General features: G+C 45.2%; 1 protein-coding gene across 1 annotated transcript in view; it reads right to left on the bottom strand.

Annotated features, from left to right (window-relative positions):
- STOX1 (storkhead box 1) overlaps positions 1 to 9,500 on the bottom strand; it is a 54,646-nt gene extending 45,146 nt beyond the window's left edge. Inside the window, exon 1 of the mRNA XM_077259029.1 lies at positions 9,076 to 9,500. Within this exon, the coding sequence (XP_077115144.1) occupies positions 9,076 to 9,376 (301 nt within the window). The 5' untranslated portion in view covers positions 9,377 to 9,500. The remainder of the gene's footprint in view (positions 1 to 9,075) is intronic.
- Between the last annotated feature and the right edge of the window lie 14,048 nt (positions 9,501 to 23,548).

The raw sequence follows: 23,548 nt of genomic DNA, 5'->3' as shown, positions 1-23,548 counted from the left end.
TAACAACAAAGCCGTCAACTAATGAACATGAGGTTGCAGTTAGAATGAAAACATGTCGCTGGGACGTTGCACCGAAACACTCGGCCACATCAAGGGTGCATCGCGCACCTGTCATTGGTTTGAAAAGTCATTTTACGCCGATGGACGTCCTTTAAACGGGATGCGCAACAACTGTGACAAGTAACACAATTCTGTCGTATAGGAACGTTGAGTTATTACTGAAGATCTGTTTCCAGGTACTGACCGGCGGCACAATACAATTGCCGATCAGCAGTCGTCTAAATCCCTCTTTAGCCAGGCGGGCCAGACTAAGTGATACGCACCGAGTGATCTATACTACACCGCTCAGAACACGTAGCCTGCCATAGTTCTCGGCAGAGACTCCTGTTTACACAGGACAATGCACCGTCGAGAACAATGCACAAAAGATCATGTCACTTGATGAACAGGTGCTTTAGTCATTCATTGGGCGATCGGCAGCCTCTTTACACAGCATGATAACCATAAGACGAGCGTTTTATCAACTCACGTTCACTATATGCGCTATAAATGTAGCTTGGGTTACGTTCACACGTTCACTATTTGGTCAGTATTTTACATCAGTATTTGTAAGCCAAAACCAGAAGTGGTGACATGTTTCTATTATACTTTTCCTCCAATTGTTCCTCTCCTGATTTTGGCTCACACATACTGATGAGAAATACTGAACATGTGAACGTGGCCTAACAGTTCTACTCAACTGCTGTTTAGTATTGGACAGGGGAGAATCACACGGTAATTGGATCCATCTCATTACAAGGCTCTTGTTGTGTAAATCTTCTATAGTATATTACATTACCTCCAGGACAGCCAGATAAACCTTGTCTCCAGCTCTCACTGCTTAGGCTCTGTTCACATGTCCAGTAATGATCCATTAGAACGGATCCAGTAGCAATCTGTGAGCAAAAAAGTTGTGCAGACAACTTTTTAGTCTGTTTTTTTTATTTTATTAAACTTATCTAAGGGATCCATTTTTATAACATTGAAGGCTATGGAGAACGGATCCGTTAATTAGGCACCTGTGTGCCTTTCATTTTTAAAGGATCCTTTTTTTTCTGTGCTTACGGGAACTGGACATGTGAATACAGCCTAAATCTGGGCTTTATCAGGGATAAAAGAACAGAGTAAAAGTCCCCAACACATTAGACTAATGTTGACTTAACCCGCCAACATTGCCAGGTTTGGCCGACTGTCTAACGTGTATGGGGACACCGGATTTTTAGACGAAATGTCGATCACACAAGTCCAATTTCGGACTGTCAGTCGGATTGCTCTCCGGGAGGTAACGCCTCGGCCGGCGGCTTTCTTACAGCGAACACAGAAGTGGTTGGCCGAGAGCGCTCCTGTGTATGGTAGTGTCAGCAGGGATGGCCGTCGGCCAAAGTATCCTTCAACCTCAGCCTTTCGATGTGTATGGCCAGCATTAGAAAGCAATAAAACTGGCCACAAACCAAGAACGAGGGAGCCAATAGGATATTGACATTTATTGTTCTGGGTGGTTTTCTACTGATGTATATTCCTATTGTTGAACTTTGCCAAAGACAAATTAGCATCTACACTGCACAGTATTACGGTATGTCCATCTTTGTTACGTCGATTAACAGACAATTCTTCCCAGAAAAAAAAATGTCAAAGAAAGCCGGAATGGGCATGATGATTTTCAACACACAATTCTTACACTTTCAGGGACTATAAATTCCCTACCAAGCTGTCTGGAAACTGCATATCTATCCCCTCCCCCATCAAGAACACAAGCATGCTCGGCGGAACTAAGCATACATGTGTATGAGGGAAAGGAGGAACAGCGGCGTCTGACAACTACTCAATGTGTAACGGCGCCTGAGAGTAATATATGCCCCCGTACATATATACACCGTGTTTCAGCCCTTTGTTGGATGTATACATTAGAAATGCCTTCTGGACAATAACTCTTGCACAAAAGCATTATGCACCGATTCCTAAAGATCTATAAAAAATAAGGCAAAAGTGAGGGACTAGCAGCAGGTTCCTAAGTGAAGCTGTCCAGTCCTGCCTTCAATCCAAAGCCAGCAGTTTAAGACTGTGATATGTCTCACCGATTAATGGCTTCAGTTCATGAACAGGCAATGATTCTCAGACTGGGAAAAAACACATTTTCAGACAGAATCCACTTCCAGTTGGCAATCTGATGTGGTTACATTGAATAGATCCAGTGTTGCATCACTTAAAAGCAGGAAGGTGGCAAGTTCTGAAAATTGATCTATTTTATTTAACCTGATCTTTCACAGTCAAAACAGAGACAACATCTCTATTCAGCTGCATCAGTAATGGCCCATTAAGATGAGCCAATAAATGGCGCACAAGCATTCATAGAAATGTTTGTTTCCGACTGTTGGCCCTTTAAAAATGCTGGCAATCACCTAACGAAGGAGCAAAATACTTATTCGTTGGGCACAATTTTTATGCCAGTACGAAATAAAATCATTGTCAGCACATCACCCTGTGTTAAAGGGGTTTTCCACTACTAGGACAACCACTTCTTAAACTAAATGTTCAGCCCCGATAGAATTAAACCTATACTTCCCTCCCATGTCGGTCCCGTGGTGTCGGCACTCGCTCTCCATGGAGCTGTGACACGGTGTGGCAACACGTGATGCCCAGCACCCAATCAGTGCTGGCGTCAATGTCTCCGCCTTCAGACAAACTGGACATTAGGAGGCAGTCCGGGCTGCAGCCGATCTCCGACCTCCTCTTCATGTTCAGTTTGTCTAAAAGTGGAGACAGTGACACCAGCGCTGATTGGTCACCGCCATCATGTGTGACACCACATCGCAGCCCCAGGACCATGAGTAAAGACACCGCTGGAATGGCGCTGGCACGGGAGGCGAGTAAAAGCGTTATTTTATCGGGGTCGAACATTTAGTTTAAGAAGGGGTTGTCCAAGTAGTGTAGTAGTACCCCTTTAATATGTGCTGTGCTGTCAATAATATATGATGTCCTATGCACACAAAGCGAGCACATTAATGAGGGCTCTGTGCGCCTAGAATCACCATAGACCAGTAAAGAACCACAGATCGGCTTGTATATAGCCAATTGGCAGCCGTTTAACTGGCTGGACGGAACTGTCTAAATCTGACAAGACGTAATAATGACTTAAATACACATTCAAACAAAACACTTGTAAAAAGTTCCAAACCCTCACTATGACATACAAAGCCATCCACAACCTGTCTGCTCCATACATCTGTGACATGGTCTCCCGGTACTTACCTACACGCAACCTCCGATCCTCACAAGATCTCCTTCTCTACTCCCCTCTTATCTCCTCTTCCCACAACCGCATCCAAGACTTCTCCCGTGCTTCCCCCATACTCTGGAACTCTCTACCAGAACACATCAGACTCTCGCCTACCATAGAAACCTTCAAAAAGAACCTGAAGACCTACCTCTTCCGACAAGCCTACAACCTGCAGTGATCCTCAACCTACTGAACCACCGCACGACCAGCTCTACCCTCTCCTAGTGTATCCTCACCCATTCCCTGCAGACTGTGAGCCCTCGCGGGCAGGGTCCTCCCTCCTTATGTACCTGTGTGTCTTGTTTTTTGCTCATGTTTAATGTATTTGTCTATATTTGCCCCCTTTTCACATGTAAAACGCCATGGAATAAATGGCGCTATTAAAATGTATAATAATAATAATAATAATAAAAAATGTATGGCACACAGTACAAATATGAAAATAGAACTGACCGAAATAAAAAGTGTGTAGGATCCAGCTTTGAACAAACTTCTTTATCGACTACAGTGAAAAATACCACTGCCTCTCTAAAAAGCCCCCTGTGTCCATAATCTCTAGGTGCATAATGCCCCAAATACCTAGATATAGGGAAACAGAGGTGCTGGGATCATTTAATAGCCCTAAAATGGCAAATTATTATCATGTACAGTCTCAAGTCCCACCCTGAAGTCAGCAGCAAGCACCCATAGAAGCAGGACCAGGGTCACGCACAGCTCTGAACAAACGAAGGAGCAGCTTTTGTTTACTGGCCGTGCTGTCCCAGTAATCCGCCCCAGCGAGTGTGTACAGTGCCACTCGGGCCATAGAAAACCTGTTCGCTAATGAGAGTGCCTGATCCCGTGTACACAATATGTAACAATCGGCACGATAAGTGACAGGACAGAAAGTACGGTAAAAATAAAAGTGTCTATTGCCAGCAAACGTAGTAGACTGTGTTGCGGTGTGTAGGCCTGAAAGTGATGCATGGCACAGCGCACATTCACTCCGCAGCCACCATTATAGTCTATGGCTCTGTCGGTGCATATGTCCAAATCCCATTTTGCGGGTGGCGGGATAGTCAGACTTAACCCCGACGGGGCCACCGAATGTGAGCGCACCCTAAAGCTTCACAGACCATGCCTATAAAGTGGCACCTAGAGTTTCCATTTGATGTATGTCAGGATAGCTTTGCAATGTATACCACCGGTAAAAGGCTCAGAACAGTCTGCACAGAGTCCAAGATGCACATTAAGCGGTGGCAATGATAGAAAGCCTTAATTTTACAATGGTAAAATAAAAGGACACCCGTAAGGCCACTTTCACAATTAGTTTTGCAGGGTCTGCTTGTTGCATGCTCTGGAAACCTCCGGGCACATATGACAAACACACCCATAAGCTCCTATCCACAAGAAAGCAGCCAAAAAGAGTGCAAACCTTTAATTTCTATACAGACTAACGCAGTGCGCATAGAGGAGTCTTGTTTCCCAATGGGAGCCTATAAGCAATAGATGCCCCTGTACAGAGGTTAGGAAATCATCCCAAGGTATACCTTCAAAAGACCCTGCAAAACAGCATAAACACATCCTAATGTCCCCATTATCAGAGTCAGTGAATGCTGATCTCTAGGCCACAGCTTGTCCAATACAAAAGCCTATGAGACTGTGCAAACAATCCCCCTCTGCTCACAGGCAACCATAGTCCCCCAGTTAGCTTATCAGAAAGTGTGAACCCTGGATGTGCTCTACTACTACGCTACAAAGCATTACGGAAAGATAGAAACAGAACACTTGGTCATGTAATAACTGTTTGCCATACCTTCAGTAGGACGTGAACATGTATCCATTTCTCAGTATTGGTTAGGATTATTGTATCAGGTCTTGTTTTACAAATGTGATGACAATTATATAAATACAGATTGTCTATTTAAGGGGGAATTTTTCAGTAGGTCATAGGAAGCTGAATAAAATGATACCTTGATATCTGTGATTCGATGCCTTATTCCAGAGACATCAACGTTTTTCTTAATATGCAAATGAGCTATTAAAAATCTATGGGTCGGACACTGATCTGCCTGTGAATCTGCCTCCAGAGCTTATAATTAATGAAAGGGAGTGTTACCAGTGTGATAAGTAATGGACACTCTATGCTCCCCTGATCTCACTGCAGAGCCGTGTGATTAGAACTAACACAGTACAGCAGAGCTGAGCTCTGTCTCATTACAAACACATTGGCATCTGCAGGTTCCTCTCACAGTGCTTCAGCTTCCATCTCACAGGCAGCCGGGGTGGGGGGAACAGCAGCACAGCAGAGAAGACAGCACGGTGGGAGGACAACTGCAGATAAGTTTTTAATAAGACATAGCTCACTTCTGTACTGTGTTGGCTCTGATATCACTGCAGAGCTATGTATGATGAGAGCAGACTGTCAGCCATTACATGTCTCAGACTTGTAAATCCCCTATCATTGTAAATAATCTCTGGAGGCAGACTCTCAGGAAGATCAGTGTCCGGCCCATGGATTTCTCCAGAATAAGATATTGGATTGCAGATATAAAAGTATAATTTTATTCAGGTTCCTATGACCTGCATGCACATATAGAGGTCCTAGTTATGTTCATCCTACTGGCAGATTCCCTTTAAGAGTATTGAATGACATATGCCTCCATTCACACTGGTTTTTCATGATTTCCACCACAAGATCCAGTAGCTTTTATAAGAATTGCACCATTCAAACATACAGAAAACCTGGTGGACCTGGTTATAGTAAAATAGGGTCAGTCTTGATATATCAGCATTTCCTTTAAGATAGGCTTGGCATAGCAGTCATAGTCCTGCAATGAACGGAGGCTACCATGCTAATGTGAAGAGGCAACTGTGCCATGAGTTGTGATAAGCTGTCAGTAGATTTTATATAAAATATTCTAGGTTTTCAGAGACTGGTAACCCTACCTAAAGACAAAAAAGCTGATCTGTCTATTAATTTAGATGAGAATGTATCAAACACAATTTAGGTCACTATAAGTCCAATAAGTGAGACTCCAATAATAGAGTGCAGAACAAATGGCAGGAGTAATGTGCAGCCCTGAGCTAAGCAGGCACACTCTATTTTCCATGTGAGACTATGTGCACACGGAATCTTTTTGCCGAGTTTTTGTATACGAATCTGAGCAGAAACTTCAAGTTTTTGAGGAATTTTTGAGTTTTCCAAGAGAATATGGCGAGTATAGGCTCAGGTTCTGCTCCAAAAACTATAAAAAAAAGAATCTGATGTTTTTACATCACTTCCCCTCTAGTTTTATAAAATTTAAGTCCCTAATTAATGGACAGCGCTAGGACTAGGAACTTCTCAGTGTGAAACATGTAGGCCAGTTCCCGGGAATTCTTTTGTACCTATCTACCATGTTTTTATCATCATACTGAAATAAATGACGTTTTTAAATTCAACATATTTTCTTGGATGGGATGATCGACAACTGTGCAAAAAAAAAAAAAGTGGATACTCAACTGTACAATCTGTAATACATGGCCAAGAACCAAGGTGTGAAAATCAAATACAAATTCACAAGTGTGGATTTTCACAAGGACAGAGAGGGGAGGAAAAAAAGGTGCTGGAACAATTACAATGGGGCTGTGAAAAGACATTATCTACAGGGTTCAATGAAAGAGAACCTCTGGCAGGTTAATACAGACCATCTGGAGTTTAGAAATGTCCCTTAAAGGGGTTGTATAGTCAAAAGAACCTCAGAATAGGTGAGGACTTTCTGAATAGTGGGGTCTGACCAGTGGCACCTGCTGTGATCAGCAGAAAAGCAAACTTTTATCCCCAACTGAGAACTTTAATCTCCGTTACAGTATGCTGTGGCCGGTTAAACATGCAACTGCTGCGCCATTCATTCTTCATGGGGAGGCTTGAAAAAGCCAAGCACAGTGCTCAGCAGCTCCATTATTATTATTATTATTAATATTTTTTATTATATTGCCCATGAGGTCAAGCATGTGCATTGTCACTCCATTGTAATGGGGATATAAGGTGCCTATTTCTGCCGATCTGAGGGGGTCCCAGTGGTCTGACCTGAACAAATCAACAAGTTATCACCTATTCTGTGGACAATATTTTAAGTCCATCACGTGGCAACAGCATATCTTGGCTTAAATTAAAACAGTGGACAATTATTAAGAAGATACCATCAGATCTGGATCTGGGGAACAGAACATAATTTTAATAGTAGTAACACATCCAAATGAAAGTTATCACGAGTGGCTTTAAAATATGACAACAAAGTTATGACAGGTGGCCCAAAAATATATGACATTTAGTATCAACCTCATTATGCCTTTGTGTGTATTTCCAAAAGTAAATTGCCCCTTCTGCTGAATATCACAAAAGCCAGGAAGCGATCTACTCTGCCAATAAGAAATCTGAGGAGACATCAGTGATGGAGAAAGGATAACCAGTGGTTATTAAGCACCAGGGGCATCACAAGGACATGGGGGGTAATAACCTGTAGGGTCGGGCACAGACATTTCCCAAACCAAACTCATTCAAGACCTGGCTAGCACTGGTGTACACTATTGCATAGGAGCCTTCAGGAATATTTCAATATTTTAAAACCCTTTTCTTCACTGAAGTTTCCTGAGAATATTGAGAAACTGACTCTGTCGCACACACTAGACTGCAGAGTACGGAGCCGTCAGCTCTCCATACAGGGCGCCCTGCTCCGCCGGAGATGTACGGCAGCCAATCTATAGCGCCACATGTGCCTGTTAATTACACTGCAGATTCTTCCACAGAAAACCTGTAACAAATTAAAGCACCAGCCATGTGGATGATTCCCTACAAATCTCCGACTCCTCCTGCTGTGGATTTTTATACATTTACGCTGTTGCAGATTTTCACAGCGGCTTTGACTATATGGAGAGAAATCTGAGGCAAATAAGCATCAAAATCCGCATGTAACAAATATAGATTGTGGTACAGCTGAGCCGCAGGAAATCCGCTTCACATACACGAGCTCTTGTGTAACGGGGCAAAATCTACAAGGAAAATATGGAATAGAATGGAAATCCTGCACATTTTGGATCCGTCCCATAAGTCAATTTTTGACTCAGTATGTGGTAGAGTTTTGTTCCGGTCCCCACGGCTGGTACAGTAATCAGCCTCAGATTTTCTGATTGGTGACAAATCCGCATAGAAAAATCGGCAGCATGTCTGGTCCATGTAGTGCTGTAGAGTGCCGTGATGGCGCTGAAGGCAAAATGATGGGAACATTGATGAAATCTTAATCCCATCATGTCACTGTTCATCACCAATTGGATCTGCCAGAAGAAAGATCGGGCCCAGTGATGGAAACCATGACAACATCGACGACAGGTAAAAGTAATGAAGCCTTCCTTACAAATGTGACAACTACAATAACAATCCCATGGATCGGTACTGCATGTATCATACTAGGATCGCCACAGGAATCAGTAGATCACTCAGACCTGCAGCATTACTCTGGGTATTATGGGATATTGGAGCACAGGACTGCACACAGCACCAGCATCCTTCTCCAGGACCACCACTTTCCCTAGGTCCACCACCTGCACACAACCACCACTTCCACATGATCAACACTTGCACAGGACCACCACCCTTCCCTAGGAACACCACTTGCACAGGTCCCGGCACAGGTCCACCACCCTTCCCTAGGAACACCACTTGCACAGGTCCACCACTTGCACAGGTCCACCACTTGCACATGTCCCTGCACAGACCCTTGCACAGGTCTATCACTTACCCAGCGCAGTGATGAGGAAGCCCCTGGGGGGTCTCAGAGCCCTCCTGACCCAGGCATCCCGCAGCACCTCCAGGTTGGCACTCTGGCCCTGGACCAGCAGCACCCAGCTCTCCAGCCAGCCCTGGAAGGACACCTCCGCCACGGCCCGCACCAGCCTCCTGTTCCAGAAGCACCTCGCATTCGCAGCCTGGAAGTCCTGAAAGACTTGGCTGCCCTTCTCCTCCGACCCCGTACCATCGAGTCTACACAGAACCAGCGCGAGGGAGGACGGGGCCAGCTGGACCACCCTGTCCCGGGACATGCTGAGCTCCGTGCGCCGCGCTCACATCCACCGGAGCCTGCACGCAACTCATCAATTACACACCGCTGCCTGGTTACTGCGAGCGGCGGGGCGGGGCCAGAGTGCCGATCACCTCCGCCACAACCAATCAGGAGCCGCGGGGTCTGGGGGCGGGGCACTGCCGTGCACCTTGGTCTGGGGGAGTCAGTCTATGTGGTGAGGTGCAGTGGTGGCGGGAGAGGGGACCTGTGTGGGTCCGTCCGTGCCGTGTGTCCCTCCGTGCCGTGTGTGTCCCTCCGTGCCGTGTGTCCCTCCGTGCCGTGTGTGTCCCTCCGTGCCGTGTGTCCCTCCGTGCCGTGTGTCCCCCTCCGTGCCGTGTGTCCCCCTCCGTGCCGTGTGTCCCCCTCCGTGCCGTGTGTCCCCCTCCGTGCCGTGTGTCCCCCTCCGTGCCGTGTGTCACTCCCTCCGTGCCGTGTGTCACTCCCTCCGTGCCGTGTGTCTGGGTGTATCACCCCATAATGACTAGCTGGAATTCAGTCAGTGGAGCAGGGACCAGCAGAGCAGCGGCCCTCAGCCCCGAATAAAGACTATCGTCCTCCTGATATGGCTTCTGGTTATCAGAAAATGCCTGTGAGGCCACCGCTATGGCTAATGACTGCATGGCTGCTGTATTGTGGCTGCTGTATTATGGCTGCTGTATTATGGCTGCTGTATTATGGCTCCAATCAGGGCCGGGGAAGGATTAACCCCTTCACCCCCAAGGGTGGTTTGCACGTTAATGACCGGGCCAATTTTTACAATTCTGACCACTGTCCCTTTATGAGGCTATAACTCTGGAACGCTTTGACGGATCTTGGCGATTCTGACATTGTTTTCTCGTGACATATTGTACTTCATGTTAGTGGTAAAATTTATTCGATATAACTTGCGTTTATTTGTGAAAAAAATGGAAATTTGGCGAAAATTTTGCAATTTTCCAACTTTGAATTTTTATGCCCTTAAATCACAGACATATGTCACGCAAAATACTTAATAAGTAACATTTCCCACATGTCTACTTTACATCAGTACAATTTTGGAACCAATTTTTTTTTTTGTGACGGAGTTATAAGGGTTAAAAGTTGACCAGCAATTTCTCATTTTTACAACACCATTTTTTTTAGGGACCACATCTCATTTGAAGTCATTTTGAGGGGTCTATATGATAGAAAATACTCAAGTGTGACACCATTCTAAAAACTGCACCCCTCAAGGTGCTCAAAACCACATTCAAGAAGTTTATTAACCCTTCAGGTGTTTCACAGGAATTTTTGGAATGTTTAAATAAAAATGAACATTTAACTTTTTTTCACACAAAATTTATTTCAGCTCCAATTTGTTTTATTTTACCAAGGGTAACAGGAGAAAATGGACCCCCACAGTTGTTGTACAATTTGTCCTGAGTACGCTGATACCCCATATGTGGGGGTAAACCACTGTTTGGGCGTATGGCAGAGCTCGGAAGGAAAGGAGCGCCATTTGACTTTTCAATGCAAAATTGACTGGAATTGAGATGGGACGCCATGTTGCGTTTGGAGAGCCCCTGATGTGCCTAAACACTGAAACCCCCTACAAGTGACACCATTTTGGAAAGTAGACCCCCTAAGGAACTTATCTTGATGTGTGGTGAGCACTTTGACCCACCAAGTGCTTCACAGAAGTTTATAATGCAGAGCCGTAAAAATAAAAAATCATATTTTTTCACAAAAATGATCTTTTCGCCCCCAATTTTTTATTTTCCCAAGGGTAAGAGAAGAAATTGGACCCCAAAAAATGTTGTGCAATTTGTCCTGAGTACGATGATACCCCATATGTGGGTGTAAACCATTGTTTGGGCGCATGGCAGAGCTTGGAAGGGAAGGAGCGCCATTTGACTTTTCAATGCAAAATTGACTGGAATTGAGATGGGACGCCATGTTGCGTTTGGAGAGCCCCTGATGTGCCTAAACACTGAAACCCCCTACAAGTGACACCATTTTGGAAAGTAGACCCCCTAAGGAACTTATCTTGATGTGTGGTGAGCACTTTGACCCACCAAGTGCTTCACAGAAGTTTATAATGCAGAGCCGTAAAAATAAAAAATCATATTTTTTCACAAAAATGATCTTTTCGCCCCCAATTTTTTATTTTCCCAAGGGTAAGAGAAGAAATTGGACCCCAAAAAATGTTGGCCAATTTGTCCTGAGTACGATGATACCCCATATGTGGGTGTAAACCATTGTTTGGGCGCATGGCAGAGCTTGGAAGGGAAGGAGCGCCATTTGACTTTTCAATGCAAAATTGACTGGAATTGAGATGGGACGCCATGTTGCGTTTGGAGAGCCCCTGATGTGCCTAAACATTGAAACTCCCTACAAGTGACACCATTTTGGAAAGTAGACCCCCTAAGGAACTTATCTAGATGTGTGGTGAGCACTTTGACCCACCAAGTGCTTCACAGAAGTTTATAATGCAGAGCCGTAAAAATAAAAAATCATATTTTTTCACAAAAATGATCTTTTTGCCCCCAATTTTTTATTTTCCCAAGGGTAAGAGAAGAAATTGGACCCCAAAAAATGTTGGCCAATTTGTCCTGAGTACGCTGATACCCCATATGTGGGTGTAAACCATTGTTTGGGCGCATGGCAGAGCTTGGAAGGGAAGGAGCGCCATTTGACTTTTCAATGCAAAATTGACTGGAATTGAGATGGGACGCCATGTTGCGTTTGGAGAGCCCCTGATGTGCCTAAACATTGAAACTCCCTACAAGTGACACCATTTTGGAAAGTAGACCCCCTAAGGAACTTATCTAGATGTGTTTTGAGAGCTTTGAACCCCCAAGTGTTTCACTACAGATTATAACGCAGAGCCGTGAAAATAATTTTTATTTTTTTTCTCAAAAATGATTTTTTAGCACCCAGCTTTGTATTTTTACAAGGGTAACAGAATAAATTGGACCCCAAAATTTGTTTTCCAATTTGTCCTGAGTACGCTGATACCCCATATGTGGGGGGGAACCACTGTTTGGGCGCATGACAGAGCTCGGAAGGGAAGGAGCGCCATTTGGAATGCAGACTTAAATGGATTGGTCAGCAGCCGTCACGTTGCATTTGCAGAGCCCCTGATGTACCCAAACAGTACAAACCCCCCACAAGTGACCCCATATTGGAAACTAGACCTCCCAAGGAACTTATCTAGATGTGTTTTGAGAACTTTGAACCCCCAAGTGTTTCACTAAAGTTTATAGCGCAAAGCCGTGAAAATAAAAATTCTTTTTTTTTTTCACAAAAATGATTTTTTAGCCCCCAGTTTTGTATTTTCACAAGGGTAACAGGATAAATTAGACCCCAAAAGTTGTTGTCCAATTTGTCCTGAGTACGCTGATACCCCATATGTGGGGGGGAACCACTGTTTGGGTGCATGACAGAGCTCGGAAGGGAAGGAGCGCCATTTGGAATGCAGACTTAAATGGATTGGTCAGCAGCCGTCACGTTGCATTTGCAGAGCCCCTGATGTACCCAAACAGTACAAACCCCCCACAAGTGACCCCATATTGGAAACTAGACCTCCCAAGGAACTTATCTAGATGTGTTGTGAGAACTTTGAACCCCCAAGTGTTTCACTACAGTTTATAACGCAGAGCCGTGAAAATAAAACATCTTTTTTTTTCCCACAAAAATGATTTTTAGCCCCCCAAATTTTTATTTTCCTAAGGATAACAAGAGAACTTGGACCCCAGAAGTTGTTGTTCAATTTGTCCCGAGTACGCTGATAATACATATGTTGGGGTAAACCCCTTTTTGGGCGCACGGGAGAGCTCGGAAGGGAAGGAGCACTGTTTTACTTTTTCAACGCAGAATTGGCTGGAATTGAGATTGGACGCCATGTCGCGCTTGGAGAGCCCCTGATGTGCCTGGACAGTGGAAACTCCCCAATTCTACCTGAAACCCTAACCCAAACACACCCCTAACCCTAATCCCAACGGTAACCCTAACCACACCCCTAGCCCTGACACACCCATAATTCTAATCCCAACCCTAATCCAAACGTAAATGTAATCCAAACCCTAACCCTAACTTTACCTCCAACCCTAGCCCTAACCCTAACCCTACCCCTAACCCTAACCCTAAACGTGACTGAAATACGTGGCACTGAAATACGTGGCACTGAAATACGTGGCACTGAAATACGTGGCACTGAAATACGTGGCACTGAAATACGTGGCACTGAAATACGTGGCACTGAAATACGTGATACGTGGCACTTAAATACGTGGCACTGAAACACGTGGCACTGAAATATGTGATACGTGGCACTGAAATACGTGGCACTGAAATACGTGGCACTGAAATACGTGATACGTGGCACTTAAATACGTGGCACTGAAACACGTGGCACTGAAATACGTGATACGTGGCACTGAAATACGTGGCACTGAAATACGTGGCACTGAAATACGTGGCACTGAAATATGTGATACGTGGCACTGAAATACGTGGCACTGAAATACGTGGCACTGAAATACGTGGCACTGAAATATGTGATACGTGGCACTTAAATACGTGGCACTGAAATACGTGGCACTGAAATACGTGGCACTTAAATACGTGGCACTGAAATACGTGGTACTAAAATATGTGGCACTGAAATACGTGATACGTGGCACTGAAATATGTGGCACTGAAACACGTGGCACTGAAATACGTGATACGTGGCACTGAAATACGTGGCACTGAAATACGTGGCACTGAAATACGTGGCACTGAAATACGTGGCACTATGACTGTCAGAAAATATTCATTAAACGGTTAGGGGTGAGGTTAGGGGTAGAGTTAGGGTTAGGGTTTGGATCCCTTTATCACCTTGATGGTGGTGGGTGGCTTTTCAGTGTGTTTTCTGTTTTTTTTCGATAAAAATGCATGCGTTTTTAACGCAAACAAACGCATGTGCTTAAAAACGCAAGAAAATACTGCAGGTTGTATTTCTGAAAATGAACGCATGCAGAAAAAAACCGCATGCGTTTGAAAACGCGACCAAACGCGTACAAAAAAAACGCATGCGTTTTCAATGTTAAATATAGGGACAAAACGCATGCGTTTTTTTGTGCAAAAAACGCTGCAGACAAAAACGCAAGTGTGAAACCAGCGACGCTTTTTATAGCAAAAAAGTTTTTGCGTCTCCACATTTTGAGACCTATAATTTTTCCACATTTTGCTCCACAGAGTCATGTGAGGTCTTGTTTTTTGCGGGACGAGTTGACGTTTTTATTGGTAACATTTTCGGACACGTGACCATTTTTGATCGCTTTTTATTCCGATTTTTGTGAGGCAGAATGACCAAAAACCTGCTATTCATGAATTTCTTTTGGGAGAGGCGTTTATACCGTTCCGCGTTTGGTAAAATTGATAAAGCAGTTTTATTCGTCGGGTCAGTACGATTACAGCGATATCTCATTTATATCATTTTTTTATGTTTTGGCGCTTTTATACGATAAAAACTAAAATATAGAAAAAATAATTATTTTGGTATCGCTTTATTCTCAGGACTATAACTTTTTTATTTTTTTGCTGATGATGCTGTATGGCGGCTTGTTTTTTGCGGGACAAGATGACGTTTTCAGCGGTACCATGGATATTTATATCAGTCTTTTTGATCGTGTGTTATTCCACTTTTTGTTCGGCGGTATGGTAATAAAGCGTTGTTTTTTGCCTCGTTTTTTTTTTTTTTTTCTTACGGTGTTTACTGAAGGGGTTAACTAGTGGGGCAGTTTTATAGGTTGGGTCGTTACGGACGCGGCGATACTAAATATGTGTACTTTTATTGTTTTGTTTTTTTTATTTAGATAAAGAAATGTATTTATGGGAATAATATATTTTTTTTTATTATTATTTATTTAGGAATTTTTTTTTTTTTTTTTTTTTTTACACATGTGGAAAAATTTTTTTTTTACTTTTTTACTTTGTCCCAGGGGGGGACATCACAGATCATTGATCTGGCAGTGTGCACAGCACTCTGCCAGATCGACGATCTGCTGTGCAGGGCTGCAGGCTTACCAAGCGTCTGCCCTGAGCAGACACTCGGTAAGCCACCTCCCTCCCTGCAGGACCCGGATGCCGCGGCCATCTTGGATCCGGGACCTGCGGCGAGGAGGGAGGTAGGAGACCCTCAGAGCAACGCGATCACATCGCGTTGCTCCGGGGGTCTCAGGGAAGCCCGCAGGGAGCCCCCTCCCTGCGCGATGCTTCCCTATACCGCCGGTACACTGCGATCATGTTTGATCGCGGTGTGCCGGGGGTTAATGTGCCGGGGGCGGTCCGTGACCGCTCCTGGCACATAGTGCCGGATGTCAGCTGCGATATGCAGCTGACACCCGGCCGCGATCGGCCGCGCTCCCCCCGTGAGCGCCGCTGATCGGTGATGACGTACTATCCCGTCGGCGGTCATACGGGCCCACCCCACCTCGACGGGATAGTACGTCAGATGTCAGAAAGGGGTTAAGGTCCCCAGTCTAATGATTATTACACCGGGGTGGGTAATTCATTTTTTCAAAGAGCCACATGAGCGACTGTGACTGTTCTGGAGGCCAAACCAATAGGCTGAAATTAATTCTGCTCAATATTAACGTATCTATATATATAATCGTCTAAAGGGCACTGCCGTCTGTTTGTAACGGAAATCCTGTGTCGCTGATTGGTCGCGGCCGCACTCCAACGGACACAGTCCGGCCGCGGATTTGCCTCTTCCTACTCTGTCAGTGCCCCCTCCAGTCAGCGCTCACACAGGGTTAATGGCTGCATTATGCCGCGGTGTAACGCAGTCCGTTAACGATGCTATTAACCCTGTGTGACCAACTTTTTACTATTGCTGCCTATGCAGCATCAATAGTAAAGAGATCTAATGTTAAAACTAATAAAATAAAAAATCATTATATTCTCACCTTCCGTCGCCTTTCCCGCTCCTCACGACGCTCCGGTCCATGCATTGCGGTCTCGCGAGACCGCTACGTCATCATCTCGTGAGACCACAATGCATTCTTGGGACCAGAGCATCGCGAGGAGCATCGTTAAATGCCTCGCCTCGACCCGGGGTGAGTATATAACTATTTTTTATTTTAATTCTTTTTTTTTAACAGGGATATGGTGCCCACATTGCTATATACTACGTGGGCTGTGTTAGATACTATATGGGCTGTTTTATGTACTGCGTGGGCCGTGTTATATACTACGTCTCTGTACTATATACTACATGGGCTGAGCTATATACTGCGTGAGCTGTTGTGAATTTACCTTTTGGCTCCCTCTAGTGGCTACTAGTGTTTTTACTCTGGGTATGTCTATCATCCCTTGTATGCTCACCTGGGTCGTTAGGTCAGGGGTGTTGCTATATTAGCTCCCTTGACCTTCAGTTCAATGCCTGGCAACGTTGATATCAGAGCTAATCTGTAGTGCTCTTGTCTACTGATCCTGGTTCCTGCTTGATTAAGCTAAGTCTGCTTTCTTGCTTTTTGCTATTGTTTTTGTTTTGCATTTTTGTCCAGCTTGTACATAATCTGTATCCTATCCTTGCTGGAAGCTCTAGGGAGGCTGGAGTTCTCCCCCCGGGCCGTTAGACGGTTCGGGGGTTCTTGAATCTCCAGTGTGGATTTTTGTTAGGGTTTTTGTTGACCATATAAGTTCTCTTACTACATTCTGTTATTAGTGAGTGGGCCTCTGTTATGACCCCAATGGCGAGGGTCTCAGAGGAACGTGGAAGTCTGCAGAATACAAAATCCAGCTCATAGGGCAGTGGTAACTGGGTTGACCATATATCTACTCCTAACGCCAACACTAGAAGTAGCCGGGGATCATTCCTACGTTGATTCTAGATGACACGCGCCAGCCGGAGAATCTAGCTACCCCTAGTAGAGGAAAACAAAGACCTTTCTTGCCTCCAGAGAAGGGGACCCCAAAGCTGGATAGAAGCCCCCCACAAATAATGACGGTGAGGTAAGAGGAAATGACAAACACAGAAATGAATCAGGTTTAGCACAGAGAGGCCCGCTTACTGATAGCAGAATAAAGAAAGGTAACTTATATGGTCAACAAAAACCCTATCAAAATCCACACTGGAAATTCAAGAACCCCCGAACCGTCTAACGGTCCGGGGGGAGAACACCAGCCCCCTAGAGCTTCCAGCAAAGGTCAGGATATAGATTTGGAACAAGCTGGACAAAAATACAAAACCAAAACAAATAGCAAAAAGCAAAAGGCAGACTTAGCTGATATAACTGGAACCAGGATCAGTAGACAAGAGCACAGCAGACTAGCTCTGATAACTACGTTGCCAGGCATTGAACTGAAGGTCCAGGGAGCTTATATAGCAACACCCCTAACTAACGACCCAGGTGCGGATAAAAGGAATGACAGAAAAACCAGAGTCAAAAAACTAGTAACCACTAGAGGGAGCAAAAAGCAAATTCACAACAGTACCCCCCCCTTAGTGAGGGGTCACCGAACCCTCACCACGACCACCAGGGCGATCAGGATGAGCGGCATGAAAGGCACGAACTAAATCGGCCGCATGAACATCAGAGGCGACCACCCAGGAATTATCCTCCTGACCATAGCCCTTCCACTTGACCAGGTACTGAAGCCTCCGCCTGGAGAGGCGAGAATCCAAGATCTTCTCCACCACGTACTCCAACTCGCCCTCAACCAACACCGGAGCAGGAGGCTCAGCAGAAGGAACTACAGGCACAATGTACCGCCGCAACAAGGACCTATGAAATACATTGTGAATAGCAAACGACACAGGAAGATCCAGACGAAAAGATACAGGATTAAGGATTTCCAATATCTTGTAAGGCCCAATAAAACGAGGTTTAAATTTGGGAGAGGAGACCTTCATAGGAACAAAGCGGGAGGAAAGCCATACCAAATCCCCAACGCGTAGTCGGGGACCCACACCGCGGCGGCGGTTGGCAAAGCGCTGAGCCTTCTCCTGTGACAACTTCAAGTTGTCCACCACATGATTCCAGATCTGCTGCAACCTATCCACCACAGAATCCACCCCAGGACAGTCAGAAGGCTCCACATGACCCGAAGAAAAGCGAGGATGGAAACCAGAGTTGCAGAAAAAAGGCGAAACCAAGGTGGCGGAACTAGCCCGATTATTAAGGGCAAACTCAGCCAACTGCAAGAATGTCACCCAATCGTCCTGATCAGCAGAGACAAAACACCTCAAATAAGCCTCCAAAGTCTGATTGGTTCGCTCTGTCTGTCCATTAGTCTGAGGATGGAAAGCAGACGAAAACGACAAATCAATGCCCATCCTACTACAAAAGGATCGCCAGAACCTGGAAACGAACTGGGATCCTCTGTCTGACACAATATTCTCAGGGATGCCGTGCAAACGAACCACGTTCTGGAAAAACACAGGAACCAGATCGGAAGAGGAAGGCAGCTTAGGCAAGGGAACCAAATGGACCATCTTGGAGAAGCGATCACATATCACCCAGATAACGGACATGCCCTGAGATAGCGGAAGATCAGAAATGAAATCCATGGAGATATGTGTCCAAGGTCTCTTCGGGACAGGCAAGGGCAAGAGCAAACCGCTGGCACGAGAACAGCAAGGCTTAGCTCGAGCACAAGTCCCACAGGACTGCACAAATGACCGCACATCCCTTGACAAGGAAGGCCACCAAAAGGACCTGGCCACCAGATCCCTGGTGCCAAAAATTCCCGGGTGACCTGCCAACACCGAGGAATGAACCTCGGAAATGACTCTGCTGGTCCACTTATCCGGGACAAACAGTCTGTCAGGTGGACAAGACTCAGGCCTATCAGCCTGAAATCTCTGCAACACACGTCGCAGATCCGGAGAAATAGCTGACAAGATAACTCCATCTTTAAGAATACCAACAGGATCAGCGACTCCAGGAGCATCAGGCACAAAGCTCCTAGAAAGAGCATCGGCCTTCACATTCTTTGAACCTGGTAAATACGAGACAACAAAATCAAAGCGGGAGAAAAACAATGACCAGCGGGCCTGTCTCGGATTAAGGCGTTTAGCAGACTCGAGATACATCAGATTTTTGTGATCAGTCAAGACCACCACACGATGCTTAGCACCCTCGAGCCAATGACGCCACTCCTCAAATGCCCATTTCATGGCCAACAACTCCCGATTGCCCACATCATAATTTCGCTCGGCAGGCGAAAACTTCCTAGAGAAAAAGGCACAAGGTTTCATAACAGAGCAACCAGGGCCTCTCTGCGACAAAACGGCCCCTGCCCCAATCTCCGAAGCATCCACCTCAACCTGAAAGGGAAGTGAGACGTCAGGCTGGCACAAAACAGGCGCCGAAGTAAACCGGCGTTTCAACTCCTGGAAAGCCTCCACGGCAGCAGGAGCCCAGTTAGCTACATCGGAGCCCTTCTTGGTCATATCCGTCAAAGGTTTCACAATGCTAGAAAAATTAGCAATAAAACGACGGTAGAAGTTAGCGAAGCCCAAGAACTTCTGAAGACTCTTAACTGACGAGGGCTGAGTCCAATCAAGAATAGCTCGGACCTTGACTGGGTCCATCTCCACAGCAGAAGGGGAAAAAATGAACCCCAAAAAGGGAACCTTCTGTACACCAAAGAGACACTTTGAGCCCTTGACAAACAAAGAATTTTCACGGAAAATTTTAAAGACCAACCTGACCTGCTCCACATGCGAATCCCAATTATCAGAAAAAACCAAAATATCATCCAGATAAACAATCAAAAATTTATCCAGATACTTCCGGAAAATGTCATGCATAAAGGACTGAAAAACTGAAGGCGCATTGGAGAGCCCAAAAGGCATCACCAAGTACTCAAAATGACCTTCGGGCGTATTGAATGCGGTTTTCCATTCATCACCTTGCTTAATGCGCACAAGGTTGTACGCACCACGAAGGTCTATCTTGGTGAACCACTTGGCACCCTTAATCCGGGCAAACAAGTCAGACAACAGCGGTAAAGGATACTGAAATTTGACAGTGATCTTATTCAAAAGCCGATAATCAATACAAGGTCTCAAAGATCCGTCCTTTTTTGCCACAAAAAAGAATCCCGCACCAAGAGGGGAAGAAGACGGACGAATATGTCCTTTCTCCAGAGACTCCTTGATATATGAACGCATAGCGGTATGTTCAGGTACCGACAGATTAAACAGTCTTCCCTTAGGAAACTTACTGCCTGGGATCAAATCTATAGCACAGTCACAGTCCCTATGAGGAGGCAGTGCACTGGACTCAGACTCACTGAAGACATCCTGATAATCAGACAAATACTCCGGAACTTCCGAAGGCGTAGAAGAAGCAATAGACACAGGCAGGGAATCCCCATGAATACCACGACAGCCCCAACTTGAGACATAGCCTTCCAGTCCAGGACTGGATTATGGGTCTGTAACCATGGCAGCCCTAAAACAACCAAATCATGCATTTTATGTAAATCCAGGAAACGTATCACCTCGCGGTGTTCAGGAGTCATGCACATGGTAACCTGTGTCCAATACTGCGGTTTATTTGCTGCCAATGGTGTAGCATCAATACCCCTAAGAGGAATAGGATTTTCTAATGGTTCAAGAGTAAAACCACAGCGCTTAGCAAATGAGAGATCCATGAGACTCAGGGCAGCACCTGAATCTACAAACGCCATGACAGGATAAGATGACAGTGAGCAAATCAAAGTTACAGACAGAATAAATTTAGGTTGCAAATTACCAACGGTGACAGGACTAACAACCTTAGCTATACGTTTAGAGCATGCTGAGATAACATGTGTAGAATCACCACAGTAGTAGCACAAGCCATTCCGGCGTCTATGAATTTTCCGCTCATTTCTAGTCAGGATTCTATCACATTGCATTAAATCAGGTGTCTGTTCAGACAACACCATGAGGGAATTTGCGGTTTTTCTATCACATTGCACCGAATTAGGTGTCTGTTCAGACAACACCATGAGGGAATTTGCGGTTTTGCGCTCCCGCAACCGCCGGTCAATTTGAATAGCCAGTGCCATAGTATCATTCAGACCTGTGGGAATGGGAAAACCCACCATAACATTCTTAATGGCTTCAGAAAGGCCATTTCTAAAATTAGCGGCCAGTGCACACTCGTTCCAATGTGTCAGCACGGACCATTTCCGAAATTTTTGGCAATACACTTCAGCCTCGTCCTGCCCCTGAGACATAGCCAGCAAGGCCTTTTCTGCCTGAATCTCAAGATTGGGTTCCTCATAAAGTAAACCGAGCGCCAGAAAAAACGCATCAAGATCAGCCAATGCCGGATCTCCTGGCGCCAGTGAAAAAGCCCAATCCTGAGGGTCGCCCCGTAAGAACGAAATAACAATTTTTACTTGCTGAGCAGAATCTCCAGATGAACAGGGTCTCAGGGACAAAAACAATTTACAATTATTCACGAAATTCCTAAACTTAAACCTGTCTCCGGAAAACAGTTCAGGAATCGGTATTTTAGGTTCTGACCTAGGATTTCTGATAACATAGTCTTGTATGCCCTGCACACGAGTAGCCAGCTGGTCCACACTTGTAATCAAGGTCTGGACATTCATGTCTGCAGCAAGCATAGCCACTCTGAGGTAAAGGGGAAGAAGACAAAAAAAAAAAAAAAAAAAACTCAGAATCTTCTTTCTTATAATCCCTCTTCTGCAATGCATTAAACATTTAATACTGGCCTGGCAAACTGTTATGACCCCAATGGCGAGGGTCTCAGAGGAACGTGGAAGTCTGCAGAATACAAAATCCAGCTCATAGGGCAGTGGTAACTGGGTTGACCATATATCTACTCCTAACGCCAACACTAGAAGTAGCCGGGGATCATTCCTACGTTGATTCTAGATGACACGCGCCAGCCGGAGAATCTAGCTACCCCTAGTAGAGGAAAACAAAGACCTTTCTTGCCTCCAGAGAAGGGGACCCCAAAGCTGGATAGAAGCCCCCCACAAATAATGACGGTGAGGTAAGAGGAAATGACAAACACAGAAATGAATCAGGTTTAGCACAGAGAGGCCCGCTTACTGATAGCAGAATAAAGAAAGGTAACTTATATGGTCAACAAAAACCCTATCAAAATCCACACTGGAAATTCAAGAACCCCCGAACCGTCTAACGGTCCGGGGGGAGAACACCAGCCCCCTAGAGCTTCCAGCAAAGGTCAGGATATAGATTTGGAACAAGCTGGACAAAAATACAAAACCAAAACAAATAGCAAAAAGCAAAAGGCAGACTTAGCTGATATAACTGGAACCAGGATCAGTAGACAAGAGCACAGCAGACTAGCTCTGATAACTACGTTGCCAGGCATTGAACTGAAGGTCCAGGGAGCTTATATAGCAACACCCCTAACTAACGACCCAGGTGCGGATAAAAGGAATGACAGAAAAACCAGAGTCAAAAAACTAGTAACCACTAGAGGGAGCAAAAAGCAAATTCACAACAGGCCTCTCTTTGCTAAACCTAGTTCATCTCTGTGTTTGTCATTTCCTCTTACCTCACCGTTATTATTTGTGGGGGGCTTGTATCCAACTTTTGGGGTCTATTCTCTGGAGGCAAGAGAGGTCTTTGTTTTCCTCTTCTAGGGGTAGTTAGTCCTCTGGCTGGCGCGAGACATCTAGCGACCAACGTAGGCATGTTCCCCGGCTACTTCTAGTGTTGGCGTTAGGAGTAGATATATGGTCAACCCAGTTACCACTGCCCTATGAGCTGGATTTTTGTACTTCGCAGACTTGCTGATATCTCTGAGACCCTCGCCATTGGGGTCATAACAGTGAGCTGTGTTATTTGCTGCGTAGGCTGTGTTATATACTACGTCTCTGTGCTATATACTACGCGACTGTGGTATATATTACGTGGCTGGGCAATATACTACATCGCTGTGCTCTATACTACGTGGCCTGTGTTATATACTGCATGGGCTGTGTTATACTACGTCTCTGTGCTATATACTACGTGGCTGTGCAATATATTACGTGGCTGTGCAATATATTACGTGGCTGGGCAATATACTACATGTCTGTGCTATATACTACGGGGTTGTGCTATATACTACGTGGCTGTGCTATATACTATGTGGGCTGTGTTATATACTACGTAGGCTGTGTTATATACTACGTGGGCTGTGTTATATACTACGTGGGCTGTGTT

The sequence above is a fragment of the Ranitomeya variabilis genome, chromosome 4, assembly GCF_051348905.1.
Source record: "Ranitomeya variabilis isolate aRanVar5 chromosome 4, aRanVar5.hap1, whole genome shotgun sequence".
NCBI classification, from domain to species: domain Eukaryota; kingdom Metazoa; phylum Chordata; class Amphibia; order Anura; family Dendrobatidae; genus Ranitomeya; species Ranitomeya variabilis.
Note: the sequence above shows the minus strand (reverse complement) of the source record. Positions and strands in the feature narration are given on the sequence as shown.